This window comes from Xenopus tropicalis, chromosome 1, assembly GCF_000004195.4.
Source record: "Xenopus tropicalis strain Nigerian chromosome 1, UCB_Xtro_10.0, whole genome shotgun sequence".
NCBI lineage: Eukaryota > Metazoa > Chordata > Amphibia > Anura > Pipidae > Xenopus > Xenopus tropicalis.
In genome coordinates this window covers 108774752-108793749 of record NC_030677.2, presented here as the reverse complement: position 1 = coordinate 108793749, position 18998 = coordinate 108774752, and the positions used below count along the sequence as shown (strand labels likewise).

The 18998-nt window shown below is 37.0% G+C and overlaps 1 protein-coding gene across 1 annotated transcript; it reads right to left on the bottom strand.

Annotated features, from left to right (window-relative positions):
* Nucleotides 1-1962: 1962 nt before the first annotated feature.
* Nucleotides 1963-9011, bottom strand: xbg100487674 (XenBase Gene 100487674 CMD superfamily). Its single transcript, XM_004910896.4, has 5 exons — nucleotides 8864-9011; nucleotides 6196-6354; nucleotides 4526-4625; nucleotides 3636-3766; nucleotides 1963-2650 (listed from the first exon to the last, which is right to left on the bottom strand). Exons 1-5 carry the CDS (start codon nucleotides 8924-8926, stop codon nucleotides 2372-2374), a joined length of 732 nt encoding a protein of 243 aa, XP_004910953.1. The 5' UTR covers nucleotides 8927-9011; the 3' UTR covers nucleotides 1963-2371.
* Between the last annotated feature and the right edge of the window lie 9987 nt (nucleotides 9012-18998).

Genomic DNA, 18998 nt, shown 5'->3' with positions numbered 1-18998 from the left:
ATATCTAGAGGAGTATAATTCCCTGGTACATTCTTAATTTTTATAGGATATGTCTCCTTTAAAGGGGTCACCCTGACATAAAAAGCTGTATTATAAACGTCCTTATCAACATGAAACCCAAGTTTATTTTTAATTTACACACCCATACCCGTTATAAAGGCATTTAAAATGGCAGCTGCCAAGCATATATTGCCTGCTCCACCTCTATACCTTAGGCTTATGGCCAAAGGGTATTGAATCAGAAAGACCTCAGAGAGTGATTACAAATGGTTACCTGATTCAATACCCTTTGGCCCTGAACTAATTGTCCTTATGTATGTAATTGTTCTGGCACTTATTTTAGTGTCTATTTGTTATGTGTATATGTTTTTTATCACTTATTGCATTTGTTTGTGGTTGCCTAGCAACAACTTTGGCGCCATTTTGTGCTTAAAAACGTGTGTACAGCACTGTGATGTTATTGTCCCTGATGAAAGCTCCAGATAGGAGCTAAAACGTCGGACTGAATAAAGCCTCACATTTATTCATCTAATCCTATGTGACTCTTTGTTTAAAACTCCTGTGTGTGCTGTTAATCCAACCCTGTATATCTACACTTCCTGTAGGGGCACCCAGGTATTATCTCTTTCTTATGGTGTGCAGCTTTCCAGCAACCTGCATCTATATTATATATATTCAGTAAATATTGCCCTGTTACATCCTTTCCCTTGAGCCCCCATTTGGTGATGGGCTGTGTGCTCCCTCAGAAATCACCTGACACAAAATAATGCAGCTCTAATTGTAACAAGAAGTAGTGTGGGAGTACAAGGCAGAACTCTGCCCATTCATTGCTTGATGTGGCCTAGCATGTATGTGTGCCTTGGCATGTTTGTGTACACTGTGAAACCTATGATCCTAGGGTGTGGCCCTTAATTCTTAAAATGGCAATTTTCTATTTAGGAGTACCCAATAGCACATACTACAGTACTAAAAAAAAGTATATTTTTATGAAAATGGTTTATTTAGATGAAGCAGGGTTTTACATATGAGCTTGTTTATGCAATATGTATTTATAGAAACCTACATTGTTTGGGGGTATAGTTTTCCTTTAAAGGAGAAGGAAAAGCTAAGTCACTTGGGGGTGCCAAAATGTTAGGCACCCCCCTTAAATCGCTTACCTTGTACCCCGGGCTGGTGCCCCTGTTAGGAGAAAACAGCACCAGCCCATGGTACCTGTAGCGAACGCTTCCTTCTTCCTCTTTCTTCTGCCGACGAAATCCCTGGGCTGGCGCATGCGCAGTAGAGTGGAAAGCCGACTTGTTAAAGTTCCGCTGTTCACTCTACTGCGCATGCGCACACGTGAAACAGGAAGAAGGAAGCACTCGCTGCTACCCCAGGCTGGTGCTGTTCTCTCCCAACAGGGGTAAAAGGTAAGTGATTTAAGTAACTTGGGGTGCCTAACATCTTGGCACCCCAAGTGACTTAGCCTTTCCTTCTCCTTTAACTGCTAGTAGTTTGCTTTAATTAAGCAAGAAGCATAAAGGCTTCTTAATGGAAACCAACATAGAAACTTACAGCTCATATTAAAAGCCACAACAGTGCTAAAGCCCAAAGCCACAATGTGTTCTCCTCCTTTTTTCATATAGCTTTGAGGCACAGCTGTATCACGTATGTAGTTCAGTATAAACTATGCACTTGTGTCAGTATATGGTTCCAAATTGTTGCTGCATTAACTTGTTGTAGTTTTTTCTCAAGTGATAATTCACCATTTATATATTATTAAACTCAGTAATTATTTGTTAATTGAATGTTCATAAATGTTGTATGGGGCTGTAGTTTTAAATACATTAGTGTAATTATCTAAAGATATTACTATGTGGGCAAAAAAAACTTAGATCTAAAGTTAAATATTACCCAGAAAATACATCCATAAAACAGAAATAAAAGCACAAATTACAAAATTGCAACTCCCTCTTTCTGTACAACACTGATCTGCATGTCCTGTTACTAATATTATTTCAGACCAAAAGTCTCCAAAAGGAAGTCCTCAAAAGCATAATCAGGCACTCTCAGACACCAAAAAGTTGTATTGAACATTGCGTAATTAGATTTTATCTGTGATTTTTTACATACTAATATGATTAATTTGCTTAGTTATTTTAATACTAGTAATGCATTTATACACTAACAGACTGTTAGTAAATATTTTTTATAAAGTAGAAGTGTGTTACCAACTTGTCTGCTCATATTATAGATTAAACATTATATAAGCCCACAGCAAGGAATATTAAAAAATGGTCATTAGAAAGTAACTCCTAATTTAAACGGAAGTATCAGTTTTTGCTAATATGTATTTTAGGTTTAGAATACAAGACTCCATGGTCTGATACTTTTAAGTTTTTGATTCTTCAGATTTTACCCTGGGAATCCTTCCAAGGGAATAAAATTCTTGGTTGGGTCGTAAGTCCATTAAGTGTGCAATGCGATTGGCCATAGCAAAATAAGCAGTAATCATGGCAATGTCCCAGGCATCTTCGCGGTCAAAGCCATGAACCTCTAGTTTGGTGAAGTGATTTTCAGTAATGTTTTCTGCATTGGCTATTGCCAGTGCAAATTCCAGCATTGCACATTCTCTCTGGCTGAGGTCTGCCAGATTCCAGTTAACCACAACCTGCAGGGATACAGTAAAAAATCAGTACAGCAAAAGTGACACCCACAAACTATAAAAATATCAAACTGGAAAGTAATTATTCATGCCTTGGCAAACTTTTCGATGCCCTGGCTAGCCTCAATAAATGCTAAATCGTAAAAAGCGATGTGTTTTTCAATATATAGCTGACATCGCCCTTTGTATAAGCTTAAAAAAAAAATTGCATAGGAATCCCAATACAGAGTTTATAGTGAAGAGAGCATTAGCACTAGATATATGGGGAGCAGGGGTCTGTTTGTGCTGCCCAGTGGTGCCCCAGCCAATAAACTGTATTAGTAAGCATGTTATGCACATGAGTTAGTGGCTGGATTAAGAATTAGACATGCTTCATTGGTCAATAGTAGAGGAATGTCTCCAAATAACAAATATGGTCCTGGATGCAATAACTGCAGTATATAATACCTCCTCCATGCTGGTCTCTCTCATAATGTCCACTGGCTATTACTCAAATAAATGTTGTTTGTCAGATGGAACACACCATTCTCCACATTGAGGCACTCAAGCATTATTTAACCAAAAAGAGCACCAAATATTCTGTGTACTGTACTTGAAATGCCAGGGCCTATTCTAAATTCCAGTATGGTCCTGATGACCCCATTAATCATACAGAGCTAGAGTTTAATTATATACTTCTGTACTGACTTATTTTAATAAAGTACTAGAAAGTTAATAATATGACTGATCTCTAATGATGTGTATGCTACTAGTCCTGATGATTATATGAATGCCATTAATGAACCAGTTAACAGTATGCTGCAACTTGTAGCTGTAGCTAGATGCTAGTAGTGGAATGAGCGATTTTCATTGTTTTCTCTAGCAGCACACTTATCCATGATGGAACAGAAAATAGAGGGTGGTTGGGGACTTCTATTTTTACACCCAGTAATTCTGAAACATTCTCTTAATAAGGCCTGAATTGAAAGCAGCATTTGTGAGGTATACTCACCTGATCAGCTAATCTGTTATTCTTTGAATATATTCTATGTAGTGCACCATGTGCAGTCACGCAGTAAGGGCACCTGTTGTTTGCGCTGGTAGCAACAATAATAAGCTCTTTGTCTGCCTTTGATAGATTGCCTACAATGAAAAAAAAAGAAGACAAAAAAAACAATGAAATATTGCTCAAAATATGCCTATCCATTATATCCAAAATATTTAATTTCATAACGAAACAAATGTAATTTTTAGCTATTTTCCAATATCTACTAATTCAAACATTTAGATGGTTTTAAAGTTATTGCTAAATTTATATTCTATACATCCTTGATTCTTGAAACAATGTAGCGGAAGCCAGCTGATACCCTGTTTTCCCGAAAATAGGACATCCTCTGAAAGTAAGGCACCCCCCCGATTTTTCACCCCCTCGGAAAATAAGGCACCCCCCGAAAATAAGACACCCACCCAAACGATGGAATAAATGTGTACTGTATTCTTCTTCATGGAAAAATAAGACATCCCCTGAAAATAAGTCCTAGTGCATATTTTGGAGCTTAAAAAAATATAAGACAGTGTCTTATTTTCGGGGAAACACGGTACACAGACCTGGAGAAGTTACTTTTACTACATTGTTTCAAGGGCCAGATACATAAACGTTACTGCTTTCAGCTGCAATTACATTACAAATACCTTGCAAAGAAACAGGTTTTTGAGTTAAGTTGAACTCCCAACTTTAGTTTATTAGAATACAGAGAGCTGGTTTTTTCAGTAAAGCTGGACATAAACATTAAGATGTGGTCATTTGGCCAGGTTGCTGAAAAAAGGCGTTAACAGATTTTCAACCCATATCAAATTCTGACATAAATGCAGATGTGGTTAAGTATTGTATGTTCAATATACCTGATTCTTTGTTTAGAAGGACATCATAATATGCAAAAAATGCTCTGAATTCATCTGGTCTGTGCGCCATTGCCTTAAAAACGTTTGGCAAAAATCCACTCTGGAAGAAATGGAAGTCACAATTTTAATGCCCAGTCATACAAAGGTTCTCAAAATCACCAGTGAAATTAGAAATATAGAGCCTAGGTCTTATTTTCTATAAAAGACCTCAGTCTAAATCAAACTCACAAACTTGGATTAGAGTTTCAAAAACTCAAATGTAAAAATTCAGCATCAAAAAGTTCACATAGAAGTCAACTGGAGGCAAAATGCAAGCAATTTTTTCAATTTGAGTTTAAGACTTTTTTTTTTACATTGTGTAGATTTGTTGAAAATATTGAGTAGAATTTGATTTGGCTGTGTTTTTTTCCACATTTTTAATCAGTTGAGCTTTAGATATTCAAGTTTTTTAAGTAAACATTTGAGTTTTCAATTTAAAAAATATTGCTACTGAATTGCATATGGAAAGGAACTATGTGCAGACTTTATTAATGATATCAAAACAGCAAATACATGAGTTTACACTTCAGTGACCTTGGCTGGACAATCGAACATGTGCGCAATTGCACAAAGAATACTCAGAAGAAATGCTCCTGTCCCACTCCCAAACACACAGAACAGGCAAGACAACTGCTGTAACAGGTTTCAGCTAGTAGTTCTGATTGCTCAACTCCAGCTGCTGATCAGTAAGGTAAGATGCAAGTGGAGCAAGGGACATTATTCACAACAATTTATTTCATCATAATCCACTGTCTGCCTCCAGGTGGGAGTGGTGCAGGCCCTTGAATAAATCCTTTTAAATTAATTAGACAAATATGCATGAAGATGGGCCTACAGGATGAATATTTGCTCAGCCCACTTCTGATGGACAACTTAATTTGAAGGGATGGGCTCGACAGCCAGAGATATACCTGCCTGCCCCTCCACCTGTACATCCCCAGTCAGGTGGACTGCAGCAAGTTTGTAAATCTGTCTGAAGAAGTAGCATGTTCAGCATGATATTCTTTCTGGACCCCCTCTCTTCCTGGTCTGCCCTTCATTTGATGGGTCTGCTTCTTCTATAATTACACCACTGGTGAAAAAATCCAACCCGTGTGTACATTGACAATATGGGGTGTGCAAAATATACAGATGGCTTTGAGACAGTATTGACATTTTCTTTTCCAGTAGAAAAAACATCAAGTGTGTCATTAGTATAAGCAGCAGTCCTACCCTGCTCTCTAGCTGTTCTAGCTGTCGTCTGAGTGCTTGCAGGGGGGCTTACACATGGCAGGAATACCAGACATCCAATTATAGCCATTTAGGGACACAAAAGACTAGTATTATTCCAGCTAAATGTGAAACTGAACATTTCTGCTCTTTTTTTTAGTTGTGTTTTACTAGTGTAAATCACTATTGTATTTGGTGATTGTGTAGCCTAGACTGTGCTGTAGTGTATCCTTGTATGTAGTAATTCTATATAATAAGAAATAAACATTGATTACCTAAAATGTGAGAATGTATTTATAGCTATAAAAATGCTCCTGCCTAATCCAAGACATTTACATTGCACAAACAGTCAAGGCTACAAAAGGCTATAAAATATGTCCTTCATACTGTATCATGTACATTGAAGTTGTTATTCTTCCCACCTTATTCTCCACTTCTTCCATAAGTTCCACTATATCATAGGGCAAGTCCTTTTTATAAGGTATGGGGAAGCGGCTGATTGGCCTTGAGTCCTCAGGCTGTGTACTGTACCCATACCTTCCTCCGGCAAGGGAGCTGGGCAGTCGTAAAATCCTTTTTGACTGACAGAAAAAAAAGGAAAAAGAGTCAGTTTCCTCATGTGCATATTTTAATGTTTTCTAGTTAACTAGAAAATGTACCAAAATACTATACATAGGGTAAGGGAATGTAGGAATAGCCACACAATTGCTCCATATAAAGCATTCTAAGCCTGCATAAAGCAGCCCTGACAGCTCCTATTCACGCTGCTACTCAGTCAGTACTGCTATTCAGTTCTAACTGTTTTAAGTGTTAGGGTTATTGCCTAGGCGATTCACCTAATAAATGGTCATGCAATAGTTCTAGCCATTACCGCCCATCTGAACTTCTTTACAGTCCAATGACTGCAGATTTTTTTTTAAACATGTTAATGTCAAATTTTGTAGTACATGGGACCTGTAATACACAATGTTTGGGACCTGGTGTTTTCCGAATAAGTGGTCTTACTGTCCTTTGGATCTCCATGCCTTACGTCTGCTAAAAATCATTTAAATATTAAATAAACCCAATACAATTGTTTTGCCCCCAGTAAGAATTAATTATATCTTAGTTGATCTTAGTATATAAAGTACACGGTACTGTTTTATTATTACAGAGGAAAAGGAAATCATTTTTAAAAACGTCAATTTGTTTATTATGGAGTCTATGGGAGATTGCCTTCCCATAAATCAGAGCTTTCTGGATAATAGGTCCCATACCCATACTAAAATAGTTTTCTATTTAGGCCAAAAAAAACACACACCAATTGACGTACAACGCTTTTTTTGAGGCGTGTGTCAAAAAAATGACATGCACATAAAAAAAGTCACATGCACATGCGGTTTTCGCCGTTTCCTGAATCTTTTTAAAGATTCGCTTATCACTATTTTCTAGGTTACTTGGACCCTTGCAATCACGTAGCCAAAAAAATTGCAAACTGGCCTGTAGAATAAATTAATAATAAAGAAAAATAAAGAAGAAACTGTAAGCTGGCTATGAGATAAGCTGCCCCTTTAAAGCAGTTTTTTTGACAGCATAAGCATCACTTCCTTTCTGTTACTACAGCAGCAGACAATTATAATGTTACTGGTACAGCCACTTTGTCCAAGAGATGGGAGGTTGCTGGTCAAAACAAAAAATTTGAAACACAAAAATGTATTTAAAATTCACGAGGGAAAATGCCTCATGCATACATTTACAGAATGATGTCCGGTGTGCTTAATGGCATTACACAAGCACAGAGTGGCAATACTGTATCTTTTCAACAGAAACACATTTTTCCAACACATCCACCTTACATATTTTCTTCAGGCACAAATATAAAATTGTGTTTTTTGCTGACAATGTACATTTAAAAATCATATTGTGTATCTGTAAGTCTCTGGGGTACAGTGTCTTGACCGAAAGAGATAAAATATATATATATATATATATATATATATATATATCCTTGAGAAAGGCCATAAGGTAGGCTGAAACGTTGAATGAACAGATGCACAAAATAACAACCATTTGATTATCTGCAAATTGCAGTGCGGGTCCTTTTGAAGATTTTTATATATTATTTTGACCCTGCGCCAACAAAATGTAAATGCAAAAATAGATACTATATATGATTGCCACAAATGCTCCAGAGAGCAAGGGAACCCTTATCCACTATATATATATATATATATATGATGCAATAAAAGTCATGTTTTATATTTAAAATCCTGGTGTGCACCTTATACTTCTGGATTTGTGGATAATTGGATACACGGAGGTAGCACCTAGGTAATTTGCATTTATATGTTTGGTGTGCTGAAACTCTTTTGGACTGTATATATATATATATATATATATATATATATATATATATATATATACATTGCTGCATGCACCTGGGCATTCTTCTCACCTGAGAGTGAGTGAAGATGTGTGTGTGTGTGTGTGTATATATATATATATATATATATATATATATATATATATATATATATATATATATATATCTGCACTCACACTCAGGTGAGAATTCCCAGGTGCATGCAGCTATATATATATATATATATATATATATATATATATATATATATATATATATATATATATATAGTGGGATAAGGGTTCCCTTGCTCTCTGGAGAGGTATATATATATACCTCTCCAGAGAGCAAGGGAACCCTTATCCCACTAAGGGACCCTATCCATATAGATATAGAGTTGAAAGCGTGCATGAGAACACAGCTCAGCTGTTTGACCACCCAGGCCAGCTGACTACAGGTGGAGTTATAGGCTTATGGCAGCTGCCTCACAGCACTGCTCCTATCCTCCCTTGTTTAGATATATGGCTCGGAATTATTAGGCTGTATCTGTGCTATTAAACCAACGGTTCTGGATGCAAAGTTGGCCACATTAAGGAGTCATTTGCATGCCCCTGCTATACTTCCTTACGTGAGAGTTAAAAGCTCTCATTTTTGGCTTTAAGGCAGTACTATGTGTATAGCATGAGGCATGTGACTAGTTTCTGTTTGCAGAAGGCTTTACACTGCATGTCCTCTCATGTTGCACTCACCACAGCTGGCGAGACACTAAGTGCTCGCAGATTCAGCAGCCGAGTTATAGCTCTCATTTTCATTCCCCCAGGTCCCCACAGCGTTACTGAGAGAACGAGCTGCAAGCTTAGCTTTCCCTAGTTTCCAGGTCAGGCAGGAACCCACCCCCCACATCATTCCTACTCCCTCGGATACGCCCACTAGAGCTGCTCTGTGATTGGTTCTGCTTTGGGTAATGTATACAGACCTCTGTTTGGATTATGTTATATATGTCGCTATAGGACTGAATTGTAATACATAAGGGTGACATTTAAAGTACAATGCCCCACCACTTCTCCTGATTTCGACACTTGGGTGTGCACAGACGCAACCTACTATGTGTACATTTTGTAGTGAAAGCCTTTTTTATGTTGAAAGTCTTTCCTATCTAGTCCATAAAAGTTTTAAACTGACAAATATATTCTGCATGTGTAAAGCAATTATTAGGAACAATCAAGTGAAAATTTTTACTTTTAATTTCAATAGTCAGGACTACAATTCCCATGATCCCCTATTGTTCGTAATTCATTAATTCATTCTGCATTCACATGGGAACTGTAGTAGTGCCTAATGATTTTCAAAGGAGAACATTCATAGCAATTATTTAATACCAGTCAAAGGGAGGGTTAGAGTTTGCTACACTGGTCACTCTGTGGTGTAATAAATTGGCAGTAAATAAAATTCCTGAAATTTAAGTGAGTGCAGCTTCTATTTTAGTTGCAATTTTGATATATAATGAGTGTTATTGGTGAGTGAGGTGCCCAGCAATTAAGTTTTGTCTGTGGGGCATATCTGGATCAGCCATCGGGGTGCTAAGGTACCTAAATCAACATTGCATTGTACACTAGAAACCAACTGCTTTCCGTGCTGTGTTGAAGCAGTTAAGATAACTTGGTGCTGGTGTAACTAGATGCTACTGGCCTTCAGCATCACAGTAACATCTTTTTAGGGTCCCAAAACCCCATACCTTGTGGAGATTATAATCAGAAAATGCCTTGGGGTTATCCTCGATTCTGCTCTGTCCTTCACTTCTCATATCCAGTCACTTATCAAATCATGTCACTTTCACCTTAGAAATATTTTCAAAATACGATCATTTATCACCCAAGATGCTGCCAAAATTCTTATTCACTCTCTTATAATATCTCGCCTGGACTACTATAACTTTCTGTTAATTGAGACTGTCCCCTCTTCAGTCCACAATGAATACTGCTGCCAGGCTCATACACCTCTCCAACCGCTCCTCCTTTGCCGTGCCACTCTGCCAATCTGTGCACTGGCTTCCCCTACCATCCAGTATAAAATTCAAACTAATGCCTCTCACATTCAAAGCAGCCCATAACTTATCTCTAGATACCAACAAAACCACTTGTTACACTCCTCTACTGACCTGCTCCTCAACTCCTCTCTCATTCCCTCCTAACACACTCACATTTAAGACTTTGCAAGGGCTGCCCCCCTTCTCTGGAATTCGCTCCCACAATCTGTCAGACTTTCTCCCAATCTCTCTGCCTTCAAAAGATCTCTAAAAACACATTTATTTAGAGAAGCTTACCCTCATTTAGTTTAACATAATGTCAGTGTGCTGCTAAAAGCAATAACCTGTTCCACACCTCTCTCATTGCTTAACTCTCATCTTGCCATTCCCACACCTTGTGTCTCAACCCTTTCTCCTTGTAGATTGTAAGCTCTTTTGGGCAGTGCTCTCTTTACCTCTTGTATCGGTAAATGGTTGCTTTTTATGTTACTCTGTATGTCCAATGTATGAAACCCACTTACTGTATTGCAGAATATGTTGGCGCTTAATAAATAAATGTTAATAATAATAAAAATGATATTCTTATAAATGTTGCTTGGTGATCATCAGTTATAATCAGTGCTTAGTGATGTAATTTCCGTCACATGACCCACTGAAGCTCGTATATTATGATAAATAATGTAGCCCCTGAAGATATTAGAAGTCACCTCGGAGTTCCATGCCCTGTACAAGAGCACCCAGATATCTGTCTTGTACCTTTATATGGTCATGGAAGTCCTCAGTAACTTGTAAAATATAAGGATAAGAGGGGGTTCATTTTTCACCATATATTGTGCTTCGTTTTTACCTTGTTATGACCCTGGAAAAACCTGGTATTATGCCAGAATAGAGCATAATATAGGGTGGTATCAGTAAGTACTATATATGTGCCACAGTAATAAAATACAATGTTACTGCCCCCTTATGTTACCATCCTGGACAGCCACCACTATTTCTGACTGTAAAAATAAACACAGCTTGCATAATGAAAAAAAATTGATTCCAACATGCAATATGCATAGTGCGTATATAAATGCTATTGGGAGAATGTAATAACAGTTACGATCAGGCAGTGGGGGGGGGGGCATGAACCTAGGCTAAGGGTAGGCAACAGAAGAGATACAGTACATGTCTAGCGCCCCCCACCGTTGTTTTTCCACCTGCCTGCATTGTTCTTTGGTCTTGATGTAATGTTATTACTATCCATTAAGAAATAATACATTGCATGTTGTGAATTTTTGGTATTATTTATGCAGTTTTTCCAATTTATTGCTTTTATTACAATCCTCCATTTGCGCACTCTTTATTAATAGCAGAATAAGCACATAAAGGATAAGGATAATATTTTACATAAAGAAAACTCCCTAAAAACTCCCCTAAAACACTCTAAAAATGCAGCCACCTAGGAATGGGAATTACAAAGCACCATGTACCATATCACTATTTTTAAAGCCTTCATGGGGTTATGCTAGCAGAACATTGCCTAGCTGTGACACTCTGTCCTGTGCAACATAGCAGATATACACTTTTCTAGGTATGAGAGATGATTTTGGAATAATCTGTTAACCAAGGCAAATATGCAATTTGACCCTAGAATTATGTTTTACCATATTTTATTAATACAGTGTTCCATCCCCTGAACCCCATATCCAAGTAGTGGTATTTTTTTCAATGCACTGTATTTAGGGAAGCCTAAAACTCTGAACTGTCTGTCTGCAGAACTGGCATAAGGTATATTAGCCCAGTGTCGATCCACTGTATTAGTAAAGATACACTAATTCAAAAATGTTACATTTTAATATGCTGTATATAATATTCCATAATATGGTTTTTAATAATACAATATTTCTTAATTTTCTTATATATACATATTCTGCCTAATGCTGTTTTGAACACTAGATGGCAACATTATGCCATGTTTTAACAGGATGCATATGGCTATACTGAAACTATCTGTAGGAGAATGCCTATGGTATGTTAAAGAAGCATTTCAGCTCTCACTATTTACAGGATACTATCACTAGTGCTCAAAATTACTAGTAGCTGTTGCCAGGCAAAAAAAATACATGTAATAGTGTACATGTGTACATGGAATACATGTAAAAGCACCAGCCCCCGGTAACAGGTAAGCAACTGGAATCAATGGTGGCTGCCCAACAACTTGGTACCCACAAAAATTTTTACCTTACTTTGTCCTTTAACCATAGTGAAGTCAATGCAATTCTATTCCATAACTTTGTTAAGGGCTAACCAGATAGAGAACATAAAAATGTGTCTGGTTTTTAAAACAAAGTTATTCCTTCGTGCCTATTTTTATCAAACAGTAGGATTCATATTAGGCACTAAGAAATTTATACATGGACTTGGTTGCCCCGGTCAGTAAATGCAAGTATTGACATAAAATGTTACTAACAGAAAGATTAGAACAGAGAAAGGAAAGGCTGATATTTTTTATAGAAAAGGTAGCAAACCTAAAAAAGTACCATGTAAATGCACAAATATTCAGGTAGTATGGAATGTGTTTTCTGATTTGTGGGGGCAGAAAACAAATATATTTTTAGATGGTTTTATTATTAGCATTGTTCATAAAAATGAATATAATTCAAGAGAGTCCATAAAAAAGTTCTTCATTTCTAATATATAAAAGGTTTCAGGGCAAGAGGTAGAAACCCAAAGCCATATGGAGAGCATACATGACCTGTATGAAGGAAACAAAATGTCATGCTCTTGGGATTATTTAAATCAAATATCAGAGACAGGAAGGTCAAGGCACAAGACTTTTACATTTATGTTTATCAGTAATGGATTCTGCACTTTGGCACCTAGTAAAATTGTGTAGACAACATGAAGAATATGTTATTGAAATGTTACAGTCTAATGTGTATAAGGCATTATGCTTTTCAAACCAGTCCTATCAACCAGTTTGCTACTGCCACACTTATTGCATTTATATTCGGTATTTATAGTTCATGCATTACTAGTCTGTGTGGGTTTCCTTAGGGTACTAATAGTTTCCTTAGGGTATTAATATATTTAATTTTGAAATGTCACATGGGGCTAGCCATATTCTTCACAATGGTATCACACCCTCCCTTTCACCCCCAGAAGCCGATCAGCAGAAAAATGGGAAGATAGCAAGATAGCAGCTCCCAGTAGATATCAGAATAGCACTCAATCCTGGCTTGGGACTTCTCCAGTTACATGGGAGTAGGAGAAACAATAGGTTACCTGAAAGCAGTTCTACTGTGTAGTGCTGGCTCCTTCTGAAAGCTCAGACTCAGATGCACTATGCACTGGCATGGCTGCCTATACACCAATATTACAACTAAAAAAAATACATTTGTTGGTTCAAGAATTACATTTTAAATGGTAGAGTGAATTATTTGCTATGTAAACAGTGTTATTTAGAAATAAAAAGTATACCATAAAAATCATTACAGTATCCCTTCAATAAAATACAAATTTTAGGTGGTTTAGAGTAATTAAAATAAGCCACAATTTTCAGCACTAAAAATATGATTTGAGAAAGAAGAACAATAGCAAGTGGGCCTCATATTGTTTGACACAGCCCTCGACTTGGACATAACACTGGAACCCACATGGGAGCACAGAAAAGGCATGTACAGAGTGTTTTTGGTTCTCTGTACTGGAATTCGTTTTTTTTTTCCTATAAGAGAAATAGCTGACCAAATGAGAGGTGTTTTTAACATGGCGTTTGATCATGGAGCGTTTTTCTTCTTATTTCATAAATGCTTATATATTTAATGCCAAAATGTTCCAAGCCAGCCGGCACTTTAAACAAAGGATTAATAAACCTCTGCAAGATGCTTCGTCTTGAGCAGAATCTTTTGTCTAAACAATTGTTCCCTTCAGTCGTTTTCATTGTGCTGACTCTGGCTCAGTTCTGCAATATCTTTATGATTTTAATATCCTTTATGTTTATTCCTAGATAGTTTGCTTACTTTCTTTGTATTAATAATATCACAAAGTCTGAGGGGCATATTTTTCAAGGGGTTAAAGGACATAATTTGCCATAATTCACTTAAGAGCCTTTTTTCACTTATATAGGATCTTCAGGGGAAGCCAGATTAGTGGTGTTTAAAGGTATTTAATAAATGTCAAAATCTGTTTTAAGAACCACAGTACAGTATATCAGTTTCCATAGCATCTGTTGATACAATGGATCAATATTATCAAAACAGTTATAGAACAGAATGAATAGTGTAATGAAATTCTTCAAGCCAAATAATCTAAATGCAGACATTTTATTTCAGCTGGTTTATCTAGGACAAATTGTAATGCCTTGAGGTCTGTAATTATGTTTTTGCTTTTATCTTAATAAAGCCTTGTGTATTGATGGGACATGAAATAAGCTACAGATCTTTTTTCTATTGTCCTGCCTCCAGAGGTGTCCAGGTTTATCCCCAGAACTTTGCACTGACTGTATATGCCCTGGGAGAAAACAATTAACCAGAAACCACAAAAATTCCCTTGTTGAACATATGAAACTGTTTAAACTGTTTTCTTAAAGAAGACTAAATTTGTACTTTATGCAAGTTTTTTCTTTTTTGAGGGGACTTTACATCCCTTTTTATTAGTTGACGTGAATGGGTAATATTCTGCTCCTGCAATATCTATCAAGTTTATATTGCAGAATATTTTAGTGCTTTAGTCTCAATCTTTACAGCATGCAAACATTTATTAATTGTCTATTGCTGCAGTCCCCTACACAGACTTTGTACACTGTACTCTGGACACAGCTATCCACCCAACCCACAATCATACAGAACAGCATAAACAAAGCATGTATTAAATTGCCATAACTTAGCACCTTACATGTATTCTGGAAGGACAAATACAGTATATGGTAAAAATTCCCCATGCTGTGTTTGGATGCAATGTTCTCCCCCTTAAAAACTCATACACTAACTGGATACCTAAAAGGGTAAATTTCAAGGCTTCTTGGCAACAGAATGTTGGACTGTGTGTCTGAGAGATTCTAGCCACTAGCAAAGGAAATGAAAACTAAAGCAAATGGATTGTGGGACTACAGCCACAATCTAGTGAAAAAATAAATATCTTGTCAGGGTGAATTGTTTCTCATGATTCAAGCCATCAAAGTTTGTTATGTGAACGTAAATCCTTCTTGCAAAGTTGGTATGTTTGCCATTGCTTTGCTTCCCTATTGGTCTGCAACGATGAAGTATTACACTTTTCTTGAGCTCATGTTTTGTTTCAGGACTTGTTATGCACCCTTTTATTTCCTGCATCAATCAATTTTTCTAAAAGCGCAATCTATTAACAAAAGCAGGGCAATCATTCACTCTGGCAAATCTGACTTTGCACGGTGGTACTCATTGTGATGTCAAATGTGGAATGGATTTGGCTGTATTCATGAGGGGTTGACAAAAGTACTTAGGCTTCCTCCCTCCCCGTCCTACTTTTTATCCAAGGTTGAAACAACAGTTGAGCAAGGAAATAAAGGACTACAAAAAATAAAGAAAGAAGAGAGAAACAAATATACAGGTATAGGATCTATAATCCAAAATACTGGGGTTTTACAGATAAGGGCTTTTTTTTAAAAAAAAATTGGATCTCCATACTTTGTCTGCTAAAAAAAAATGTAAACATTAAATAAACCCAATTGGATTGTTTTGCCACCAATATGGATTCATGCAGCTCAGTTACCATCAACTACAAGTTACTGTTTTACAAAGGAAATAGTTTTCAAAATTTGACCTTTCTGATAAGTGGCCAAATACCTGTACATGCTACTATTAGCAAATAAAATGGTGGAAATTCACTGTCAATTGAAATGGATTTATAAACAATTTACTAAGACAAAGAAACACTTGGAACCTATGTTCAGAACAGACTGTACTACAGCAGAAGGAAAACTGTGAAAAAGGAGATGCATTAATCACTGGGTAAAGTGCCATATCTCATTTGATCATTCACAGGCCCCTCTTCTGCTGCACTATTACCCACACAATGTTTGAAAAAAAATTGCAGCTATTAATCTCAATCAAAAAGTTGCAACTTTGCAAAATGTATTGCATCCGGTTTTAAATAAAATTCCCTTAACTTACTTAAACGGATTCCTGCTTTTGGCTAGAAACAACTTTCTGGTGACAGCAAACGGTTTTCTAAACAAACCAACCATGAGTAACTATCTAAAAGGCCTAATGCATTTTCATTAAATAATACAGATATGGGTATATTATCCAGAAACCATTTATCCAGAAAGCTCAGAATTATGGGAAGGCATCTCCCACTGATCCCATTTTAATCAAATAATTCTAATTCCTAAAAATAATTTCCTTTTTCTCTGTAGTAATAAAACAGTAGCTCGGTCCCATGTATGTATTGCTGTTAAACTGCAACACACTAGCGAGATTATGACTTTCATTTTGTAACTTGTGATCTGTAACTAAACCAAAACAAATGGCTTTATGGTTACTTTTAATTTCACCAAATAAGCACCTTATTATCCACCCCCTACAAAGACCGTTTTCCCTAATGGCCATTGGTATTGCAACACCACCCCACCTCTCCACTTGTATACCTTGGATACAGAAACAGGGATTGTGAAATGGCCCCATCAGACTATAGTTCTACAAGGATGTGCCGAAGATGGAGAATCTGGTTGGGACACATAGATGTTTGTCATCCTGGATACACAGGAGTTTCTGCGTTAAAATTACTGCATATTGCATATCATGGTTTAGGGTTTGGCATGGAGGCCCTTCTGACTGGGTTACCATTGCTGATTGTACATTTACTTCTGGCTAAGTTCTTAACTGCATTATATTTTGGTTCTTCTCAGTAAGTAACTCTTGGCCATATTTTTTACTATTCCTGATCACTGCCTGCCCTGTGTCTGAGCTCGTACTATCATTTTGTGTAAACTTTCTCTTACCACACCATCAGCCTTTTTAGCTAGTTTCCCGGTACCACTTTCCTCCTTGGTTCTTAGTCTCTAGTTCAGATGGTCTTGTAGCCCTTAAAGTTGTTTTTTACCCTGGTTTGAAAGTTTTCATTATTTTCACCCAAGAACAGAAAGTTCACCATATTTCAAAAGGTTAAGTTATTATATATGTACATGTGCAAAAAGCAAAATGCACATTACATTTGGAAACATTGTGGTAGCTTGCTGGAAGCTGCAGAAAGAATTCCTAGACAAGAAGCTCTTTCCAAACCACAAAACCCATAATGCTATTCAGTCTTATGTATTCATTTTGGTTCAAGCCCTAGTGGTAGCTTTCTGGAAACTGATCAACAGTAAGAGAGTGGTTTGTGCATGATTGTAAGATTTAAAAAGTTTTGCGTCCTTGTGAATATGAATGTGTTTATTATTGTGTGAATGTGATACCTCCACAGAAAAGAATTGGCATTCCACTGGTTATGTCTGGTGGATTGCTTTAGTGTTTTAATTAATATATTCAGAATAGATAGTGAACTCAAAATTACAGCACTCTCCCCATTGTATGCATTTTGCAATGCTTTCCCCACCCAAAAAGGCACCTGTCTGCTCTTTCAGTTTGGCATTAGATAATAATAACTCTATGCATTTGCATGCAGCCACTGCAGTAATACATGTTGGTAAACTCACAGCCCATGCACTTGATCCTACACCATGAAAGGGAGCCCTGAACTGCCTACCCGAACAAGGGATTTACATTTCCTAATGGTCCAGAATGACATACAAAGTAGCCATGTGCCAGGTGATTTTTATGTCCCACCTATACTTCATATAAAGAAAGGGGGCTGCAAATTGCATTGTGAGAAAAAAACATACAATGTCTTGGCTTTTTCTTGGCACTCTCTACCTTGCCAGACCCTAGTACATTAACCCTTGTGCATTAAGCATGAGAGATAAGGAGAGCTTAATTTTATTCCTTTCAGCTTATTCCCAAACCACTAATGGGGAACCATGTCTTCCTACCATAGACACCCTTAATGTATCTCAACCAAGCAACATGGTGGCTTCTGAAGAATACATTTGTGTAATAGTGTAGCTCTACAAGCATTACAATACATTTTCTAGATGCATTTGATGGGGCAGTGTTTTAACCATTACTCCACCGTTGCACTAAAGATAAAATCTGCAGTGCTTCCAAAAAGGGATCAGCTGGTACCTTACCCTCTCACCATGAGGGACTGAAACCTAGACGGCCACAAATGTATCCAGCAAATTACGTTTTTGCAGGACCAAGAAGCCAATCCTGCATCAAGGCAATTTGGCAAAAAGCAGATTTAATCCCACTACAGGCATCCAGGTGTATTTTTGGAAGAGCATAGGCATGATAAAAAATTCCCTTAAATCTTCTATGATAGTACAGTTCTGAAATTTTAGTATCATATAAACTTTGGAATTCCTTGCACTCCCTTTGGCAACATTTTATAGATATGTCCTGCACTTTATCCCACAGCCTCTAATTTGCTTGTGGGTTGCTCTCTGGAGATTTTGCTCAAAAAAGACTTGGCATTTCAGTATAAGTGCACTTTTCTCCAGTATTTTCCCCTTGTAGGAATAATAAAACATTTATTGGGGTGACATTATTCCGTGCCAATCTATAAACTTTCCCTCACGGTAAACAGAGGAGCCACAATCAAATTCAGCTAATTCAATTTCTTTCTGGTATCATTCCAATTTTAAATAAGCTGTTCCTCCACTGATAATCCTTGGTTGATCTCCTCCTCAGCCCAGGATATATCAGTTGTAACTAATACTTGCTTTATTTTAATGAGATCCAGATTTAATAAAATAATACCTAGAGAGCTACTACGTTAGCAAATATTATGGGAATGGGGATGGA